This window comes from Amaranthus tricolor, chromosome 4 (assembly GCF_026212465.1).
Source record: "Amaranthus tricolor cultivar Red isolate AtriRed21 chromosome 4, ASM2621246v1, whole genome shotgun sequence".
In the NCBI taxonomy this organism is placed as follows: Eukaryota; Viridiplantae; Streptophyta; class Magnoliopsida; order Caryophyllales; family Amaranthaceae; genus Amaranthus; species Amaranthus tricolor.
The window spans coordinates 28,478,062-28,499,312 of record NC_080050.1 but is presented as its reverse complement, the minus strand read 5'-3'; the positions used below and the strand labels follow the sequence as shown (position 1 = coordinate 28,499,312).

General features: G+C 31.7%; 1 protein-coding gene across 1 annotated transcript; it reads right to left on the bottom strand.

Moving 5' to 3' along the window:
• Positions 1-5,605: 5,605 nt before the first annotated feature.
• LOC130810926 (replication protein A 70 kDa DNA-binding subunit B-like) lies at positions 5,606-7,548 on the bottom strand. The gene is made up of 8 exons (XM_057677047.1): positions 7,431-7,548; positions 7,204-7,303; positions 6,954-7,096; positions 6,791-6,869; positions 6,585-6,696; positions 6,260-6,438; positions 6,061-6,181; positions 5,606-5,968 (listed from the first exon to the last, which is right to left on the bottom strand). The coding sequence occupies exons 1-8, from the start codon at positions 7,546-7,548 to the stop codon at positions 5,606-5,608; spliced, it is 1,215 nt and encodes a 404-aa protein (XP_057533030.1).
• Between the last annotated feature and the right edge of the window lie 13,703 nt (positions 7,549-21,251).

Sequence of the window (21,251 nt, the reverse complement as noted above, 5' to 3'; positions counted from 1 at the left end):
CATTCATTAGTTTATATTAAATCATCTTATAATGCTCCCTCTTGAACATATATATTCATTTATACTAGAGAAAAATAAAATAAAATATGGGCATTATTGAACCTACTAATTTTGCCTCCTAAAGGGATTAAAACTTAGACAAAGGAAAAAGAGTCCTTCGCATGACCTCCTAGTTTATTGTGGTCATTATTGAACCTACTAGTTTATTATGGTTATTATAATTTTCATGAGGATATTTCTTCCCCTTCGTGATTATTATGTTCAAATGTCTTTGCTCGAAAGTAATACCACTAAAGGTGGCAAAGGTAAGTTGTGTAGAGGTGGTTATAATACCGTGGAGGTTATAATAACCGAGGCATTATAACAACTGTGGAGGTAAATAATAATCGAGAAGATTATAATAACCATGAAGGTTATGATAACTAAGGGGGGTATAATGATCGTGGAGAGGGAAGAAAGAATTCCCATGGAGTATGATAAGGGACATCAAAATCAGAAAAATTCATACATAAAAGCACATCAACGATGTCACAAAAGCCCAAAGATTAATGTTTTAAATGTGAAATCCAAAATGAAAAAAGAAAGCGTGAGAGTAACTTTGTCAAGAACTACTTTATTATGTTTTTATTACTGTGATAATCAGTCGATGCATTTTTCTTAGATTTTTGTTCAACAAAATGATTTTATTTTATATTGTGTTATAGTTGAGATAAATAAAAATATGTTCTTATTTTTTTATACTAATGATTGTTATATAATTTAAAGATTAAAGGTTCTATAAATAAAGACGCTCAAAATCTGTGTGCCCTTAAATATTTTGAATGTCATCCACCAAATAATTGACCATATCGATTTCTAGTAGAAAGGATTAGGAGAATCTTCCTTGAAAGATTACCAGATGTTTAACAGTATGACATTCATTTGCTCAATGGCGTTTTATTCCACAATTAAAACATCTATCTTCAAGCTTGTTGTGAGATCGTTGATGTGTTTCTCGTATATCATATCTTCCACCGTTATTATAACTTCCACTATTATTATAATTGCCTCGTTATTATAGCCTTCACGATTATTATAACCGCCTCGGTTATTATGAACTCGATTGTTATTATAATCACCTCTAGGATTACATTTTCCACTTTTAGTGGCATTACCTTCTGAAGGAATGCATTTGAACCCGTAGGTCTTTGATTAATGTTAGCAAACAGAATTTGATTGTTCAAATCTGTGACTGATAGGATGACAATTACTTTACAAAACTTGTCACAATGTCTTTCCCGGTACTGTTTTTGTTGTACAACATTATTTGGGTGCATATGTCTGAGCGTTTAATCTGTCATGACTTTTTTAGTTATAAGTTTCCACACAGTTGCAACTGGGAGGTGATGCGAAGATTGTAGAATTACATTCTCATGCACTTGTAAAATTTTGAAATCTTGAGTTTAACCATTCTTGTTGTGCCTTTAGCACAATGACACGTTACTGATTTTCATATTTGTTTTTAAGGTTATCCCAAAATTCTTTGGGATCTTCTATAAGTAAATACTTAGATTTTGAATCCTTGTGAATGTGGTGTTTTATATACGCAGTTATGCACCGATGCTTTTGCTTGTTCAGTACATGTTGGATTCTCATCCTTTATTAACGCATGATCAAAGCTTTGTGCTTTGCGATATGTCATTACATGAAGTCTCCATTTCAGGTTTTTTTGTCGAGAAATGTCAAGGATATCAAAATCTCTATTTGCGATTCAAGCTCTAATTCTGATGATATATCAATTTTTTGAGAATTAGTAAAATAAATTAAGAAACAATTGTGCATAAGTTATATTGTAATCTTTGAAAATATTGGTCACATCTGAATGCTAGCCACTTAATCAGGATGGTTCGAGGATTCCTATATTTATTAAAAGGTTATGGGTTTGACTCTAAAACAAAACTAAATAAAATAAAAGACGATACAAAGCTAGAGATTAGAGATTTTACTATTTATTCATTACTTTATATCATATTATAATAAGGTTAGGGATTTTACTTTACAAGTCTTACTAAACCATACGGAGACGGAAAGACAGTCGAGGCTTCAGCTACAGATTGTCCTGTGTGATAGCTATTTGGCAGTTTAGAATACAAACATTTTAAAAATCTTGCCCAAACGAGTCAGTGAGTAACCGGGGAAGTTTGTATATGGGCCAAGGCCCAATTCAGATAAAGCGAGTTAGGTACTTGACCGAAGTTCTTTTAGAAAACTAACCCGCCATTATTTAGACTTTTAAATCATCCGGTCGAGTTTTTTAATACACCTCTGATTCTTGCTATGGGCTACAGCTAGTCAAACAAGAGTATGCACCTACAACTTCAACCCAACCCGATTAATCGTACCCGAACACCTAAAATTTACATCCTTCGTTTTTATTGTATTTGTTATATTTAACTTTTTATACAATTGTGTTATTATATTCATTTAATGTTGAATTATATACGTCTAAAAATTATAAAAAGTTAATATTATGAAAGTATACGATTAGATAATTTAAACAAGATCACACTTAATTATATTTTTACTTATTCATTAGTTGCAATATATAAAATAACCTTAAGCGATAAATAATCATAACCAAAATGTACAAGTATTTCAGAACAAGGAACTACACTTTGTAGCTATGGGCTACAGCTTGTCAAACGAACAACCAATTCCCAAGTATCAACAAAATCTTGCTGTTCTGAAGTGATAAAAATAGGAAATCAAAATCAAACCAAAAAATCACCCAAATACAATTCCAATCAAACAACTCTCTTGTGCACAAAAGGATGACACGAATTCTTTTCAAGAAAAGTGGAAATTTATACAGGATGAATTTTTTGGGCAAAAATTTATACAGGCTGCGTTGAAGTAATCGTACATTTGTAACCGATACGAATGAACCTCCGTTCAAATCGGTCATGTTAATACGATTACTGGATAGATTACAACTAGATAGAGAATATACACTAAATATTCTCCTCAATATACAAAGAGCTGAAGCAATCAACAAAAATAATCAACCAAAACCTAGATCCAAATCAAATTGAACAAAATTTGGAATTCTAAATTAGCATCCATTATGAAAAATAGTCATGATTCTTTGTCTTTAGTTTCATCTTTTTGTTGTAAATCTTGAAGAATTTGGCGCTGAAAGAAAGAAGATAGAACAAAAACAGACAGTTCATAAATCATACGCTTCACAAGCTTTCTTTTAGCAGGGATAACAGTACTTCCCTTCTTTTCTAGCTTGACATTGTTGAAACTTTGAACTTCTTTACTCGTTTGATCAGTTGATGGATTGATCGCCATCTCTGCCAGATTTGTGAAAGATTTTTGGGTGATTTCAAAATATGCGGAGAGAGAAAAAGAGGATTTGGATGGAATTTAGGGGTTTTTTTTGGAAAGATTCACTTGTCAGTGGCGATTTGTAGGCGCTGAAGACTGAAGAGTGGGAATTTATAGGGAGGAATATAGAAAATAGAGGTACGAAAAAGTAGAAACCTTGGCGACCACGGAAGAAAAAAATTGAATTCAAAGGAAATAATAAACTTGATGAGGAAGGAAAAAGGAAAGATAGGTGGATGTTGACAAAGAGGTATGATGTAACAAATATGACAGTAAATATTTGTAAAAATATGTATTTAATGGAAAAATGTGCAGATGAAATTAAATTAAATGTGTATATAATTATAAAATTAAAAAAACGTAAACTATGATCAAAAAAATAAAAAATTTGAAAAATTTGATAAAATGAACTAAAAAAGAAAAGTACGATAAATTTCTTGGAACCAAAAGAATGCAAGCATAAGTGAATAATCTTTAGGAATTAGGATTATGGCCTTGTTTGTAAATGGCTATTTGACCAGCTTATTGATTCATTTTTTATCTTTTATGTTTGGATTAGACAAACAATGAAAAAACATGTTTGAACAATTTGATAATTAAATTGTAAGTTAGCTAGAAAATGGAAAAAATGATGTTTTGTTGGAATGATTTTACATTGGCTAACAAAATATTGCACCTTTTGTTCCATTGTTTTTTTTCCTAAATTATCTTTTTATTTATACTAGTTGTGGAGCCGCGTGTTACACACGCGGACCTCCAAGTTATACTATCAAATTTTATAATGATAATTCATAAACTGCTATTAAAAATGTTACGAATGAAAATTTTAAAATGTCAATGTGTTGTAAAGATGTGAATAAAGCAAGGGTTGCATATGTTGGGGTGTTGAAGTGTAATTGATGTGGCAATGGCATTGGTGCACGGGTGCGATGGGCAATAACAATTGTGATATGTTGATGATAGCTAATATGTTGTTTAACACAAGCATGTGGACAACCATTTTTAATGGGTTACTTAACTATTTTAAGGGCTAGTGGTTGAGTAGTTATGTTGTAGACATTGAATTTTTAAAATACTTAAGCAAAAAAAAATAATAATTAAATAAACTAAGTTCTAAACTTATTCCAAAAGTAAGCGTGAAAATCTCAAACCTGAGGTTTGAGTCTGTTCGCAGTTACTAACTGCGAACAAGTCAAAAAATACAAAAATAGTTGTTACCACTTAGTAACTGGGAACAGCTATTTTGTCTATTTTTGTGCAGCATGCTGTTCGCAGTTACTAACTGCGAACGGGTCAGTTGTTCGCAGTTAGTAAGTGCGAACAGCTGTTTTGTCTTTTTTGACCTGTTCGTAGTTAGTTACTGCGAACAGTCCCAAACCTCAGGCTTGGGAATTTCACACTTACTTTTGGAATAAGTTTAAAACTAAGTTTATTTAATTTTTTTTTTTGCTTAAGTATTTCAAATTTTTGTAGATATTGTTGTGATGTTGTATCAAAGCCTGATGTTGGGGGCATATCAATACTTAACGAGAGCTGATACCCGACCCGTAGTTTATAAATTTCTTACTACTAATATACAATAGATGTCAAAGATGAGAAACAAGTTTAATGATCTTTTATCCAAAAGGACAAATAAATTACATAGTTTAAAGCTACTACATCAAGGTTCCAACCAGGCACCTTCTTCATGTTGGTTAGTTGCTTTGAGAAGTCGTGGATGGCTTTGTGTACTTCTACTACAGAAATGAACAAACCACAAGTAATCAAATTGAAGTATTAGAAGTTGGCACATTGATTTAGTTTAAAAAAAAAGGATTTGAACTAACTGTCCAATTCTCATGTCCACAACTAAAACAAATTGTATCCAATATACCTATTTTCTACGTTTCTTGCAATTCTTAGCAATCAAACCAACATCAAAGGGTTTCCAAGAACATTTATAGCTACAAATAATATTCACTTATAATAGCAACAAGTTTATGATAACAAGCAACACATAAAGTTGTAATACAAAAGCAAAGATAGTACTACATGTTCAATTAATAGTTAAACAAAATGAATATGGTTGTGGTAGGCTAGCATGAAGTTAGAGCTCCTAATAATTGGAGTTGCCAAACAAGTGTTCCAAAAAGGCAACAATATTTAAGATAGTGTTTTAAAAGCTAACATCGTAGACAATCCAACACATCAGAAGAAGTAGTTGCATCCGAAAAATCTAAACTACGCTGCACTGTGCCTACTTTCTTTGATGCAGATGATGGTTGGGATCATAAGGAGCAATAGTCAATGAAGCTGGTACAATTTGCTCTGATGAATGAGTATCGGTCTCTACTTTATGTGATGCAGATGATGGTTCTGGAGCATGTAAAGAAGTAGCATCAGTTAGTTGAGCGGGTATACTTTCTTGTGATGAATGAGTGTCAGACGACTTGCAGGCCAAGTGTTGTGGGTTTGTTGAAGTATCTCGTGCAATTGCAATCGATTTTAGAACCCACTTTAGCACACCACTTTTGGATAAAGCGACAGTTGAACCCAACTGTATCTCAATCGGTTTCACTCGTAGGGATTGAGCAATGTCTTGATAAGATTCAATATGTTCCTGTTTAGTGAAGATAAACTAATATTAGTAAGTGTACTAATGATTAAAGTTACGAATTTGGCAAGGTTAGATTTTAGAGATTTTTCCCTTACATAAGTAGCTGGACTATATAGTTCATCGATTGTTTTTCCAAAGAATTCTGCTATGGTGTCATTGAATGCAGTTAGTTGGATAGAGTCTGTGCTATCGTGGGCGTCGAAAGTGAGCGCTAATCTAATAGATGACAAAAACAAAAATTGTATATGAGAGTTTTTAGTAGATAAAGTTGTACATATAAATTTATAAACCAACCGTGGCTTAGCGACGCTCTCTTTCTTGTGGCACCATGGACATTCAAAAACTGCATTCCTTTCATTGTCTGTCTTTTTATTGCATTGATCACACCCTATAAATTTTCTTTTATCATTGTAGCTACAATTCTCGAGCAATGCTTTTATCCAATATTGCTCTTCTTGGATAGTATTTGCTGCCTGTGGAATTAAAAAAGGGTTAGTTTTACTTGATTGATACTTCTTATAATTCTATTTTATAATGATTGTTTTTGGATATATATGCAACAAAATTATATAGTAATATAGATAATTAACTGATATAATTAGAAAGCTAGATTTAATACCGTCTTGCTTTTGATGAAGGCAATTATGGTTAACTGCCTTTCGTTTAAGAGCATGCGGGTCTTCAGGATTTGTGTTTTACGCCCGTGAAGCAAGGATCCATGAGAAGAGGACCTATGTTAAAAAAAAAGGAACATGTATTGATGGAGACATATAACTTTGTGTGTAAATGCATTATTAGGAATCATTTATAGATTACGTGCTTTACCAGTGGCTTAGAGAATCTGCCTTGTCACCAGTTGGTGTTGGAATGATTAAAAATGACATCGTAGTTGATAGGCCAAAACCTAATAATTTTGAAAGGCAATTATTATCGCATAAATGAGGATGGCAATGGGTTTATTGAACATTAGAGTAATAAAGGGAATCACAAAGAACAAAATATGATAGTAAGTATACATTGTGTGATGTAACCCTTAGAGATGTGAAACCAATGATTTGATTTTCAGCAGGCTTTGTTTTAAAGAAGTCTGCCATATCATTCCATGCCGACACAGTTAAGGGTTGATGTGAGCTGCATGAGATAGCTCAGAAAAAGTGTGAAAAAGAGGTTGGTCAATGAAACATATAGAATACAATAGATAAATATGTTTAAAAAGCTAAAGTGTGCAAACACTATACCTATGATCAGTGATAATAATTTCTGACACGCTATTTTGTTTCTCAAATGCACCTTTTACCATGCGCTTGTCTCCAATGAAAAGAACAACACCAATTATATCTGAATAATAAATGATTGGTGATAAGTTACTTTCTTGATAATGTACTTATAACTTATATGTAGTTATACGCATAAGATGTTAAATATGTTTGATATAAATGATATTAGAACTGTTGATTATACGCACCAAATGTATCATAAGAACCTGTTGTTCTTGGAATAGTTGCTATTGAATGATACATCGGACCGGAAGCTTTTGAAGAGGAACCTATAGCTTGACCTACAGTCCGATTACTGAATTTCATTTGATATTTACCGGTTCTGGTTTAGTACTTTTCGTCGACGGGCTTAATTGTAGGATTTGAAATCAGATACTCATGATTCTGCTGAATTAAAGAATCATAAGCTTGTATGTCATCTTCGAAGAGGGTTGCTCTCATAACATCACCCTAATAATAGTAAGGATCAAATAACAGTTAGATTAAAAACGTAAGGTTGATTGAACAAAATAGTTGTTATTTTTTTGTGTGTATACCTTTTCATCTTGCAGCAAAAGGCGGTATTTCTTTTTGCCTGGTGATTGAAACGATCTGGACTTCTCAATGACCTTGATTTTAACTTTATGTACTGCTGATGTGTTTGCTAATTCATGTAAAGTAGAATACTTTTTTTTCATGTTTGCAGCGTCAAAGTAATCAATAATTCTACACTATTAGATAGAAATATGCCAATTGCCAAGTATCAAAGGCAAAATGATCACAAACCAAAAATAATGTGCCAAATCCAATCTAAAGATGAAATGAATTTTTAGGATTGCAAACAAAAGCACTAATTAGTGTGAGCGTTCAACATTTATGCCAAATACCCGTATATGTTGTTTTAACAGGTTGGTGCTGCTGGTTTGATCCTGTACAAGCTTATACAAGGCTGCATTGATGCTGTTAGGAAGTAATCGAGTCCATGATTAAATATGGGTTGGTTGAGAAGCTCGTGCAGTTACAAAGAATAGAGGCCGAGTGCAGCGAATTGTGTCAGATAAGAGTGAATACAAACATAGATATGTGTGAATGTGTAGAAGAGAAGAGGATGAAAGCTTGTCAAAGATGATCCTGTGGAAAAATATCTTACAAAAAGATGAATAAACAGAAAATAACAAGAATTTAACTAAAAACGCTACTACAGTTAGATAGTGCATAAACTGGATGCTACTATGTGAAAAAACCTTACGAAAGTGTTACCACTGACGTTTCGTGAAAACTATATGCTACCATGTGTTCCCTTTTAATAATTGTGATTGTCATATTTTCCACTAACTATATTTTAATATTTGTAAATGCTTATTATCCTTACTTTTTCCATTAATTTTATCATTCAATAAAATAAATATATCCATCATCTAATATATTTAATTTTTCTTAATTCTCATTACATTAACATCAATCGGAAACGAAGGGAGTAATATTTTTAATTTATCAAACATCTTCGTTAATAGTTTTATAACCAATTAATTAAAGGTCTCACTATGAGACCATCTTAGTCAAGAATTAATGATTAAGATATATTTAAATATAGAAAAATTATCAATGGTACCTCTGAGTTTTGGCACTTTATCAATGGTATCCCTAAATTTCTTTTTACCAATGGTATTCTCGTACTATTAAACGTTTTACAACTGGAACCTTCTAAAACTTTTTTCGTAAAAAATCGTTCAAGTCAAGCTCAAATAATAATTAACCGGATCGGACGGGCTCAAATAAAAATAAAGCTATCTCAAATGGGCTGAGCCTTCTCGGCCTGCTCCAATCTGTTTTGATCCGTTTATAATTTTGTTTTCTAAAACTTCGATTGAAATAAGGATGTTGAGTCGGGTCCTTACAAGTTAAATATGCATCATTTAAGATCTGATTCATATTAAATCCACATACTTTAAAGTTGAATATGAATCCATTAGACCCTTGATCCGTTGCACTCTATTCATGTCCACGAGTTCCATCAACTCTTTAATTACAAAACAAAACCTCTTTAGTATAAAATAAATATTATGAATCTTCTTTCTTTTCCCCAAAAAAAACTTTTCAAAATTAGGGTTGCTCCAAAGTTGTAGGTAACGTGACTAAATCGACATCATTAAATCAATAAATTTGATCCTTACTAATACTCAAATTTCCCAAATTGTTAAATTTATTTGGAAAAAATAAAAATTTCTTCACAACACTCTCAGGTCAATAATTGATGCGATTGAATATGAACTGCAGAAGCAAAAACAGAATGGTTAAATGAACTCTGCAGAATTCAAAATTACAATCACACAATCAGAAAATCAAATCAACATTTGCAGATTCAAAACAACAACAATTTGAGAATCTTGAAGTTTCTGGAAAATTCTAATCATTCTTCTTCTCCTTCTCATCCTTTTCCTCCTCATCATCGTCATCATCAACCATGTCCTTAAGCATATCGAAATCACCTTTACCAAAGAAAGCAAGAAGTTCATCAAAAATCATACGCTTAACGAGCTTTCTCTTAGCTGGAATTACACTTTTTTTAACGGATTTCAGATCAAATTTCATTTCCTCGTTAATTTCAGTATCCGCCATTTTCGAAACAGGGGAAGAACAAGACATAGAAAATAAAGGGGAGAGAAAACAGGAAAATACGAAATAATGAAGAGATGGAATTGATTATTTATAGAAATGGATTATAATTTACTAAATTTCTTACTAAAAATAAAAGGAAAATTTATAAAAGATAAAATACGCGTGTTTCTAGACATGGTCAATATCAATGTGATAATGGCAAATGCTTATATTGCTAAGGAGTCTTGCTTACTTTGCAACTAGGGATCGACCCATAATACTTATAAGTCAAATACTTTATTAACCCGCTTTAAATCCTATCTAAATTTTAAAATTTAATTGCAATTTTTAAAACTCTTTCGATTTGAGATTGGGTTTGGCTTCGAATTTTAAAAATAGGTTTTAATTTGAACTTTTTTTTTAGATTTAGATTTGACTCATATTACATCTTTATAGAATTCAGACTTATTAAAATTGTTCTAGATTCGACTTTAGATTCGACCTTAGATTCGACCTATTATACAATTAAAATTTAATTTTAAATTCATTTTAAATCTATTTAATATTTATTTGGACTCATTATAGACTTATACATAACATATAGACTCATTGTATACTTAAATAAACTTCTAAAATAAATACTATTGTTAAATCTTGCACAAATGATCAATCGATCTCACCCATATATTCAGTAATTGAGGGAACGCATCGACCATTCGTGCAATTAATCATACAAAGCAGTGGTTTTACCAAGTGATTGATTATTCAGAGTATGCATTCAGGGATTAATCAAAGAAGGTTATGTGAAGAGAATGAAAGAGGGAGAAAGAAATTACAGAGAAAGAGAAGAAGATGATGAATACTTCCTTCTTATTAATGAAAAACTTAGCGTATATTAAGATACATGAAAAAGCTTATATATAAGTGTTTTTTTGGGAAATTCTATTATAACAGAATATTTTTAACTATTTTTGTCTGAGTCTGTTGTTGTGGGTTTAGTAATCCTAACACCCCCCCCAATCTTGGCTGGTAGAACATGCCAAGATTGCGCAATAAGTGATTAAATTGCTGGGAAGGGATAATCTTGGTAAAAATATCAGCAAGTTGAGAAGTAGTAGGGAGGTAAGTGAGTTGTATAAGGCCTTCAAGCACTTTTTCTCTGGTGAAGTGACAGTCAATAGCTATATGCTTGGTTCTTTCATGAAAGACTGGATTTTTTGCAATGTATATAGCCGATTGATTATCACAATGAAGAGTCACAGGCTGTAAGTTAGAAAGACCAAGGTCAGTAAGAAGTCTGACCATCCATGTGACTTCAGAAGCTGCGTTAGCCATGGCCTTGTATTCTGCCTCTGAAGAAGATCTAGATTTAGTGGCTTGTTTTTTTGATTTCCAAGAAATGGGGGAATTGCCTAGCTTCAACAGATAACCTGAGATAGATCTTCTGGAGTCAGGGCAAGCTGCCCAATCAGAGTCAGAAAAAGCCTGTGAACAAGGTTATCTGCACCCTTCATTAGTATACCCTGCCCAGCTGTATGGGCTACATAACAAATGGTATGATGAAGGGCATGTAGATGAGTATCCCTGGGCTGCTACATGAACTGGCTTAGATGTTGAACGGAATAAGCCAAGTCAGGTCTTGTATGGGTGAGAAAATTCAACTTCCCTACCATTTGCCTGTAATACAATGGGTCGGAGAGCAGGATACCTTCAGAGGAACTGAGTTTAAGATTTTGAGGTAAAGGGGTTACAGCAGGCTTGAAAGCATCCAGGGCACTGGCTTGAAGAAGGTCTTGAGTAAACTTATTTTGAGTAAGAGTGATGCCTTCAGAAATGTAAGAAACTTCTATGCCTAGGAAGTAATTAAGTCTCCCTAGATCTTTTATGCCAAAAACCTTATGAAGATGAGTCTTGAGATTAGTGATGAGGAATTCATTAGTGCCTGTAAGAATAAGGTCATCAACGTATACTGCGGCAATGATGACAGAGGAATCCTTATGTAGAATAAATAAGGAGTAGTCGTTCTTTGATTGTTGAAAACCTTGAAGAAGAAGTTCATGCAAGAGCTTGGCAAACCATTGTCTGGAAGCTTGTTTTAGTCCATACAAGGACTTTTGTAGTCTGCATACCTTGTTGGTAGGATTAGGAATACCTTCAGGAAGTTTCATATATACTTCTTCATGAAGATCTCCATGTAAGAAGGCATTGTTGACATCGAGTTGTGAGAGGTTCCATTGTCTTTGGACAGCAACAGCAATGATTGCCCTGATGGTGGACATTTTGACTACAGGAGAAAAGGTCTCATCATAGTCCACTCCATGTGTTTGAGTGTAGCCTTTGGCAACCAACTTGGCCTTAAACCGTTCCACTGATCCATCTGACCTCATCTTAATCTTATACACCCATTTGCAACCAATAGCTTTTTTTTCTTTAGGAAGATCAACAAGAACCCAAGTATTGTTGGCTTCAAGAGCAGCCAGTTTATTATTCATTGCAGTCACCCAATTTGAATTTTTTGAAGCTTGCTTGTATGTAGTAGGTTCATCAAGGTAGGAAACAGCAGTAATGATGGATTGGTTTTCTTGTGGGATAGAGTCTAACTGAACCAGATTACACCAATGCTCAGATATGGGTTGAGTAGTTGCTGTTGAACAGACATAGTCTTTTAAGTAAGAAGGAGGATTGGAAATCCTGGAAGAAGTTCTTGTTGGGATAGGAACAGAGCAGTCTAATAACTGTGATGTAGATGGGATATTTTGTGGAGGAGAAGAATTATCTAAAGGTAAATGTGAGGTGTTAGTAGTTGCTGAAGAAAGAGAAGGATAGTTATCTGTTAAAGGATCTGTGAAGAAAATAGGAAGAGTATCAACTGGTAGAAAAAATTGAAAAGGCTGTGCTGAAGTTGATGTTTTTGACTTATTATAGTGATAGGGAAAATGTTTTTCATGAAAGGTAACATCTCTGCTAACGTGTATTCTTTTTGTAGTCAATTTAGTATCTTATAACCCTTTTGAGTCAGAGAATAGCCAATGAAGACACAAGGATCAGATCTGGGATCAAATTTAGATCTTTGAACCTTTGAAGTGGAGACATAACATAGACAACCAAAGGTTTTGATGTGATCAAGGGTAGGAGGAGAATTATGCAGCATTTCATATGGAGACTTGTTGTTTAGAATTGACAAAGGCATTCTATTAATGAGATACGTACCACAAAGTAATGACTCTCCCCAGTAAGTGATAGGTAAATTTGCTTGGAAGAATAAAGCTCTTGCAGTCTCCAAAAGATGCCTATGCTTTCTTTCCACAACCCCATTCTGTTGAGGTGTATCTGTGCAACTAGTTTGATTAGTAATGCCCTTCCTGTAATATAGATCTTTGATAGGACCTTCACATAAATCTTTGGCATTGTCTGTTCTTATAGTATGAACAGATGAGGAGAATTGATTTTCTACATAAGCTAAAAAATTAGTAAGAATGTTAACACAATCAGATTTATATTTAAGCAAATGAACCCAAGTAAATCTAGTAAAATCATCCACTATTGTAATGAAAAGGTTACATCCATTTGGAGTTGGATGCCTAAAAGGCCCCCATACATCAATGTGTAAGAGATAAAAAGGTTTTGTACTTTTTATTTTGCTAATAGGAAATGGTTGTCTACATTGTTTAGCCTTAGGGAAAATCTGACATATAGAATCAGTACATTGTTGTTTATTTTTAAAAATAGGAAAAATGTAAGAAAGCTTAGAAAAAGGAAGATGTCCAAGCCTCAAATGCCAAAGCTTAGCTTGATCAGAGAAGTTGTTTGGATTTGTAGAAGATGTGTTTGCAGAAAAAACTGGTGCAATCTGATGTTGTTTGAAGTTGTTATTAGCATAGTAAAGACTTGACCTCAATTTACCAAGAACTATCTTCTTGGGTAGGGTAGGTCCCTGTAGAAAACAAATAGTGTCATTAAAAATTGCATCACATTTCATGTCAGTACATAGTTTATACACAGAAATTAAATTGAAATGAAGATCTGGAGCAAAAAGAACATTTTGTAGCTCTAGATCATTATTTAGTTTAACAGTGCCAATATGTGTGACTTGAACTTTCTTCCCATCTGGTATTATGATGAAATTATTGTTACTATCAATTAATTTGTGAGCAGAGAACATATTCAAGTCATAACAGAAGTGGTCAGTAGCTCCACTATCAATGATCCAATTCTTGTCAAGGTGAGAATAAAGGCATAGTTTACCTGCAAAGAAAGCAGTGTGAGAAGTGTTGGTAATGGGATTTGGTTTGAGAGAGTCCGTACCCTTATCCTTTTCTAGAATGCTTAACAAATGGGAGTATTGTTCTTTGGTGAAACTAGTGTGTATCATGTCATCAGGGCTTGTATCAGCAATGGTTTCTTCTCTTTTTCCTGTATGAGCATATTTCTTTGGAGCATTATTATGCTTGGAGTCCTTTGGAAAACCATGGAGCTTATAGCACCTGTCAATGGTGTGACCCGCATAATTGCAGTGCTCACAATGTAGAGAAGAACTTCTCCTGGAACCTCCTCTTCTTTGATTGTAAAGTCCTCTATTTGAATTGGAGCCAGCTCTATTTTGAAAAAAAAAGGTTGGATTGTTGATCAGGAGCTCTTTTTCTGTCAGCAGTAAAGGCTATAACCTCAGTAGTATCTTTTCGTTACTTATTTGTTTGTGATGTTCCTCTTGCAAGACTATTTTGTAGGCCTGATTGATGTTATGTAAGGGATTCATCATGATAACATTGCTCCTGGTCTGCCTATACTCATCTTTGAGCTTCATAAGAAATTGCATCAACCTTTGATCTTGCAGAATCTTAAGAAATTTGGAAGTAAGGTTGCAGGTACATTTGTTGCATTGACAAATAGGTAGTGGACAGACTTCATCTAGCTCATCCCACAGAACTTTGATTTTTGCAAAAAATTCTGCCACATTGTCATTATCTTGATGAATTGCAGCAATCTCTTCTTGAATAGCAAACAATTGTGTGGATGTGGTCTGAGTCTGACCATACCTTTCTTCTAAATTGTTCCACATTTCCTCAGCAGTTTTAAAGAAGAAAACACTTTTGGCAATAATAGATCCTAAAAATTTCAGAATCCAGCCTCTGACCATGTCATTGCATCTAATCCATGCTTGATTTATTTTATCATTTACAGGTGGTTTTGGTAAAGATCCATCCACAAAACACATTTTATTTTTAGTTGAGAGACCTATTATCATAGAGGACTTCCAAGTAATGAAATTTTGGCCTTCAAATTTTTCAGAAACAAAAGATTGAGTTGTTGTATCAGAAGGATGTATGTAAAAGACTGTATTAGGATCTGCAGTTAGGTCAAGATTTCTAGGGTTGTCCTCGTTAGATTGAGTAGACATATTAAAGAGAAGAAAAAAGAAATCAAAGAACGAAAGATTATACAGAAAAACAAAAGATCAATAAGAAATCTATTGAAAAGAACTATGCTTGCATCAAATTGACAATGCGAGAGGTAAGGTATCAAACACTGATTTGCATGTACAAAACCAAGACCGGAAGAGAAATAAGAACAGAAGGAAGAATCAAAGATTGAAGGAAAAACATACGATTAATGCGGAATTTTTGAGAAGATCATGGATGTTCTTGATGGCTCTGATACCATGTTAAATCTTGCACAAATGATCAATCGATCTCACCCATATATTCAGTAATTGAGGGAACGCATCGACCATTCGTGCAATTAATCATACAAAGCAGTGGTTTTACCAAGTGATTGATTATTCAGAGTATGCATTCAGGGATTAATCAAAGAAGGTTATGTGAGGAGAATGAAAGAGGGAGAAAGAAATTACAGAGAAAGAGAAGAAGATGATGAATACTTCCTTCTTATTAATGAAAAACTTAGCGTATATTAAGATACATAAAAAACTTATATATAAGTGTTTTTTTGGGAAATTCTATTATAACAGAATATTTTTAACTATTTTTGTCTGTGTCTGTTGTTGTGGGTTTAGTAATCCTAACAACTATAAAATATTATAGTATGAACAATTAAACTAAGACTGGCTATGGATCCAATTAGAACCTTATAACTATTAAACATATGGGTATAAGTGATTTAGGTGTAAAATTTTCAAACTCTAACATCCCGTTTGAAAGGTGGTAATGAAAATGAAAAACTAGTGTAATTTTGATTGAAAAATCTCTTGGCTACCTTTATGGTCATGCTTGTTCAATTTCAACCATCTCATTTTCTTCATGAAATCATTACAATGCATTGGGAGATGTGATATTAAGTGGTAATGGAAATTTGTAAAAAATAAAAAATTAAAATTAAAAATTAAAAAAAAAATTGTGATCAAACTTTCATTACCATGGGAATGATATGGAGCTTTAGATGAAATTTTACACTATAAATCATTCCCATTACCACCATCTATTACCACTAACCAAACATGTCCGGGTCTACGTTCGGATATGAGTCCATAAAAAACTAATGGTTTTGCGACTATGTCTGGTTGGACCTGACCCTTGACTATTCCTATTTGTAATAAGTTCCTTAGAACTAGAAATGATAGCTCAGTCTGAATTTGACCTTAGTGTGACTCGGTACGAGAAAATAACTTGATTCGAATCTCATTTTAACTCATTATGTCGAGACAAACGTAATCCGATTTAAAATCAACTCAACTTAAAAAATGACCCAACTAAAATTAATCTGAACCAAAATTATGAGACTAACTGTTTGATAATTTTTCATGCAAGTACATTCTAAACATAAGGGTATGCTTGTCTTGAAGGTAAATATTTAAAAATAAAGTAAGTAGAAAGGAATTTGAAATGAGAGATGAAAGATAAAAAGTATTATGGGATATGAAAATGAATATAATTAATCTTATTTTAGAAGAAAGAGAGAAATATTTTCCCCCTATCCCGCAAGGATAGATATTTGTCTAAAAATGAGGAGATTAATTTTTTTTATTATTTTCTCTCCATCACTTTACAACTATTTTTTTTCATTTGTCAACAATAATATTATCTTATTTTCTATTGCAATAACTTTATTTTCTTAATTTAACCTATATCTTTCCATAAATATTTACTCTCAAGCCCTAACTTGGTAAGCCTAACTTGGTAAAAATTGTAGTCATATAGAAGTAATAGAAAAAAGGATATGGGATTGCTTTTATTTTTGTAAACCAAGGTCAAATATTGAACTACTCCATCCAATTTAGAGTAATTGATTTTTTTTACAACTGTAACCGCTACGAATAATGAAGACCAACACTAATTGGAATTTAGTTTTAATCAAGCGGAAACCTAATTTTGCCAACACAATTAAGAGGTTACTTAAAGGGTAAACCAATGTCCAAGTAGAATGATTGAATCAAAACCAAAGCAATATAACAAAAGTCTTAACTGTCTAAAATGAAAGAAAATTACAACCAAATCGAAATAAGTCCAAAGTTCAAATTACATCCTTAAAATTGTCCAAACCTAAACAACTAAACTAATAGTCTATCAAATACAATAAAGAGATCTAAACAAAAGGGGAGTCATATTCCAATTCGGGTTCATCTTCCGCTCGCACATCCATTCTCCATCGAGGTGCCATAGGAGTTTACTCTAAAAACAAAACCATTGGAAAAACATACAAAGCATAGTATCAGCAAAAAGGCTGAGTATAAACATACTAGTGTCCGTCAAACAAATTATTAAAAACTTTTTGATTTGAGTAAATTCATTTTGAAATATGCTTTTTCATTTGATAAATCATATTATCATTCAAACCCAGTTCAATAGTTCTATAGTCATTTCAAATTCTCATTTTTCATCATAAATCATAAGATCTCAATGGATCCAAATCAATTTCAAACTCATATCATAAGTTTGCATGGGTTCTCTGTGAGTCATCCTGTGACTTGTTTGGTAATCGGCCTACCATCCACGACATGTCCGGCAAGTGTAACACGATGGTATTGTGAACAATACGCGCTCAACATTAGTGAGTCGTTTAATCATGCATACAACATTTGTTGTGGCATATGTACCCACCATTTAGGCTAAAATATTTTTGTATATAATATATATCTTGTGATTTAATAGCATTTGAGAAGTCAAAAATATTAACTTTTCCATATGATAAACATCTTTTACTTGCAACATAACAAAACATACTTTATTTACGATATAGCAAAATCAAATTATAATCTTTCCCACCCGGGTAAAACATGCTTAGCGTAATCATATTATCAAATATAACCTTTGTACTATATTGGGGCATAACTAGCACGTAAGGAAATGCATCGTAACAAAAAGAGATTAAAGTTCAATACGATTTTTTAAGGAAACCACTAAAATGTTTCATTTCAATCCTTCTTGAAGTAAATACAACTTAAAAGAGTTTTGAAATTCATTCAAAACAACTAGAATATAGTTCATAAGTGTATAAATCAAAAGATTTCATAAACCACTATTTTCTTAAATACGAGATAGTTTTGCCAGTAATAAATCGATAATTGGTTTACAAAATAAATATTAATTCTCCAACAATGCACTAATTAATCAAGTCATTATAACACCTTATTTAAAATGAATTTAAGGTTGTCCCATCAGATTATCATTGGTTATGCCAATTTATAACGATTTTACGATTATTTTCGACAATTTAGGTATTTACCATTATTTAAATGATGTTTTAAATCCGTAAAATTTATAAACCGTTAAACTTATTTTATACTATGAGGCAGTAGATTATTATTACAATTATAAATTTTTGATATAGGTCTATTTTTACTCAATTTAATTAGCAATATTACACCTTTTAATAAATAAATAATTTCTCTTAATTTGATAAATTAGTAAATAATTAATAATTAGCTTAGTAAAATTATATCAAAGTTTTAAAAGTCATATAAAACTTCTATTAACCCGTTTAAACTTAGAAAAGTCATGTGTGATATTTCATTGTTTGGTATAGACATTTTATCGATACATAAAATAAAATTGGTTTAAAATTATTTAAGTTCGAATAAAATAATATAAAATTATATGATGTTGCAGAAACTTTTTTAAGGGATATAAAGTTTTAAATAACCATTAAAAATCACTTGGAGTATTTTTAATAATTAATTTCGTTATTTTACCGATAAAACAAATAGAATTTATTTAAGTCCATATATGGTCACGAAAATTCATATAAATTATTTATGTATCTACTGTTGATATAAGTGTCTCGTTATATGTTCATGTCTAAAAGACGTCATTTAATATTTATTTTATATTTTACCATTTTTTAACTTAGCGATTATTAAGAATCGAGTAAAAGTTATTAAGGTCATTAAACGTCAACAAGATCTTCCCAAACGTTTACCAATTTGGATAATGTCCATATGAGTATGTGATAAAAATTTCAAGTCCATATGTCTTTATTTGGTAATTATTTTATATTTTACTATTTTATAATTTATCAATTACTCAAAAATCGTGAAAAATTACAAACTAAATATATTATGGCCAAATCTTGTTGGAGACATTATAATATGATTTTATTAGTTATTTTTGATAATCAAGAGTTTTTTAATACCATGTTTTAATAATAAGAATATTTAACACCTTAAAATCCATTAAAATATAATTTTAACGAATAAATTTCAACATCCAAGAGATTTTCTTAACATACATCTACTAGAAATTAATTTTAAAATGCATTTCAAATATTTTTCAAGCCCATATAAAAAGTAGTGTTAATCATGTCTTTAAACATACAACAATTCTTAAAATTAACATGCATGATGCCCACAATAATAATACATTAATAAATCATTACATATTCAAAATTATCATTTTGATATCATTTTTCAAGATTTATGAACTTCTCTTTGGGAATTTTATGTTTAAAAACAAGTTTATACAAAACTTTCTCAACTTGTTCTTAAATCCTTTAAAAATCACCCCATGTGACATACCTCGACTTCAAGCATATATAAATATGCCGTAAGCTCCCACGTAAGCTCCTACGCGTTCTTAGAAATGGTTCTAACTTCGGGTCCATGCCCTTCAAGTCTCAACTCCAACTCTTCAACTGAACATATTGCATTCATCCAAAAATCAATAATAATTTTGGACTTTTAACATGTACTTAACTTTCCTTAGTTAGAGTTGTAAACTAATTCTTGTGATGATTTTAACATATTTAAAGTATACTTATTATGTTGAGCAACGTACTTAATCAAGTCTCATAATTTTACTTAAATCCTTAAAGTAAGAAAATTTATATGTTTGTTGAAATACATCGTCTTATTTTCTATTATAGCCAATTTTTATAGATTTATAAGTTATTATTTTCTTAGTCTTAGAGATAAAATACCCATTTTATAATGATCTTAGTTTATAGAAGGATTCATGTAAAAAAAAGATTTTGCATGAACAAGCTCTAACAAAAAGTAGTAGAAGAAAGAAATGAACATAACTTACTCTATACTTCGTAGATTTCTTCAAGTTTTGTGTCTATAGAAAGCTCTTGAAATGAAGATTATTTTTATGGGAGATTTGAATTTATAAACATAAATTTTCAGAGGTTTTAGATGGATTTTTGAAGAAGATTTGATGAGAAAAGAAGATGTTTTAGTAGTTGAAAGTTTGAAAGATTCTAGTGTTTGTTCATGGATGAACTTGGGAGCAATATATTGGGGTTTATGGCTGAATAATTGTTCAGAAAATAGAGTATTTTTGGTTCAAATATTTGCCTTTTGCATGTTTGTAATGATGCACAAGCTTTGGGTAGAACAAAAGAAATTCTTGGATAGAGTGTTTAGTTTGTATATGTAAGTGTACAAAGGGCTATAAGGGGGAGTAGGGACAACTTTAGCATGGTGGTTGGGGTTTTTTTTGGTGATTTTTGTCCATTATTTGATCTATTATAGTGTAGGAAAAGTTTATCTAAGATAGTTTAAAGTTTGGGTAAAAATTGTTGTACATGTAACAAGTTATGTAACTTGTGTTTCATGTTTAAAAATCACTTGTATATGTGTATAAAATATTTAACTTACTCCCATCATGGTTAAATGACATGCTCGGGTAATAATTAATATTTTCTCGAACTGTTATGGGTAGTTCCTCAACTTTAAGTTTTACCTCTAAACTTTAAGTTACTTATTACGATTTATAACCACGTTACAAATTAACAAGTTTTTAGTCATCGTAGAAAATTTTCAAATTACTACCACCATTAGTTAAATTATAATTATTAACGAATAAATATATATATAAAAAATTAGGTGCTAAAAATGACTAATGAAATCTCATAATAATGCGACTATTTCAACAACATTTATTGATCACTTTTAATTTGTATTTTAATCTTAATTAAAAAGTAAAAATATTGTCAAGTGAAAATTTTAATCATGCACAATTAGAAATATTTAAAATTAA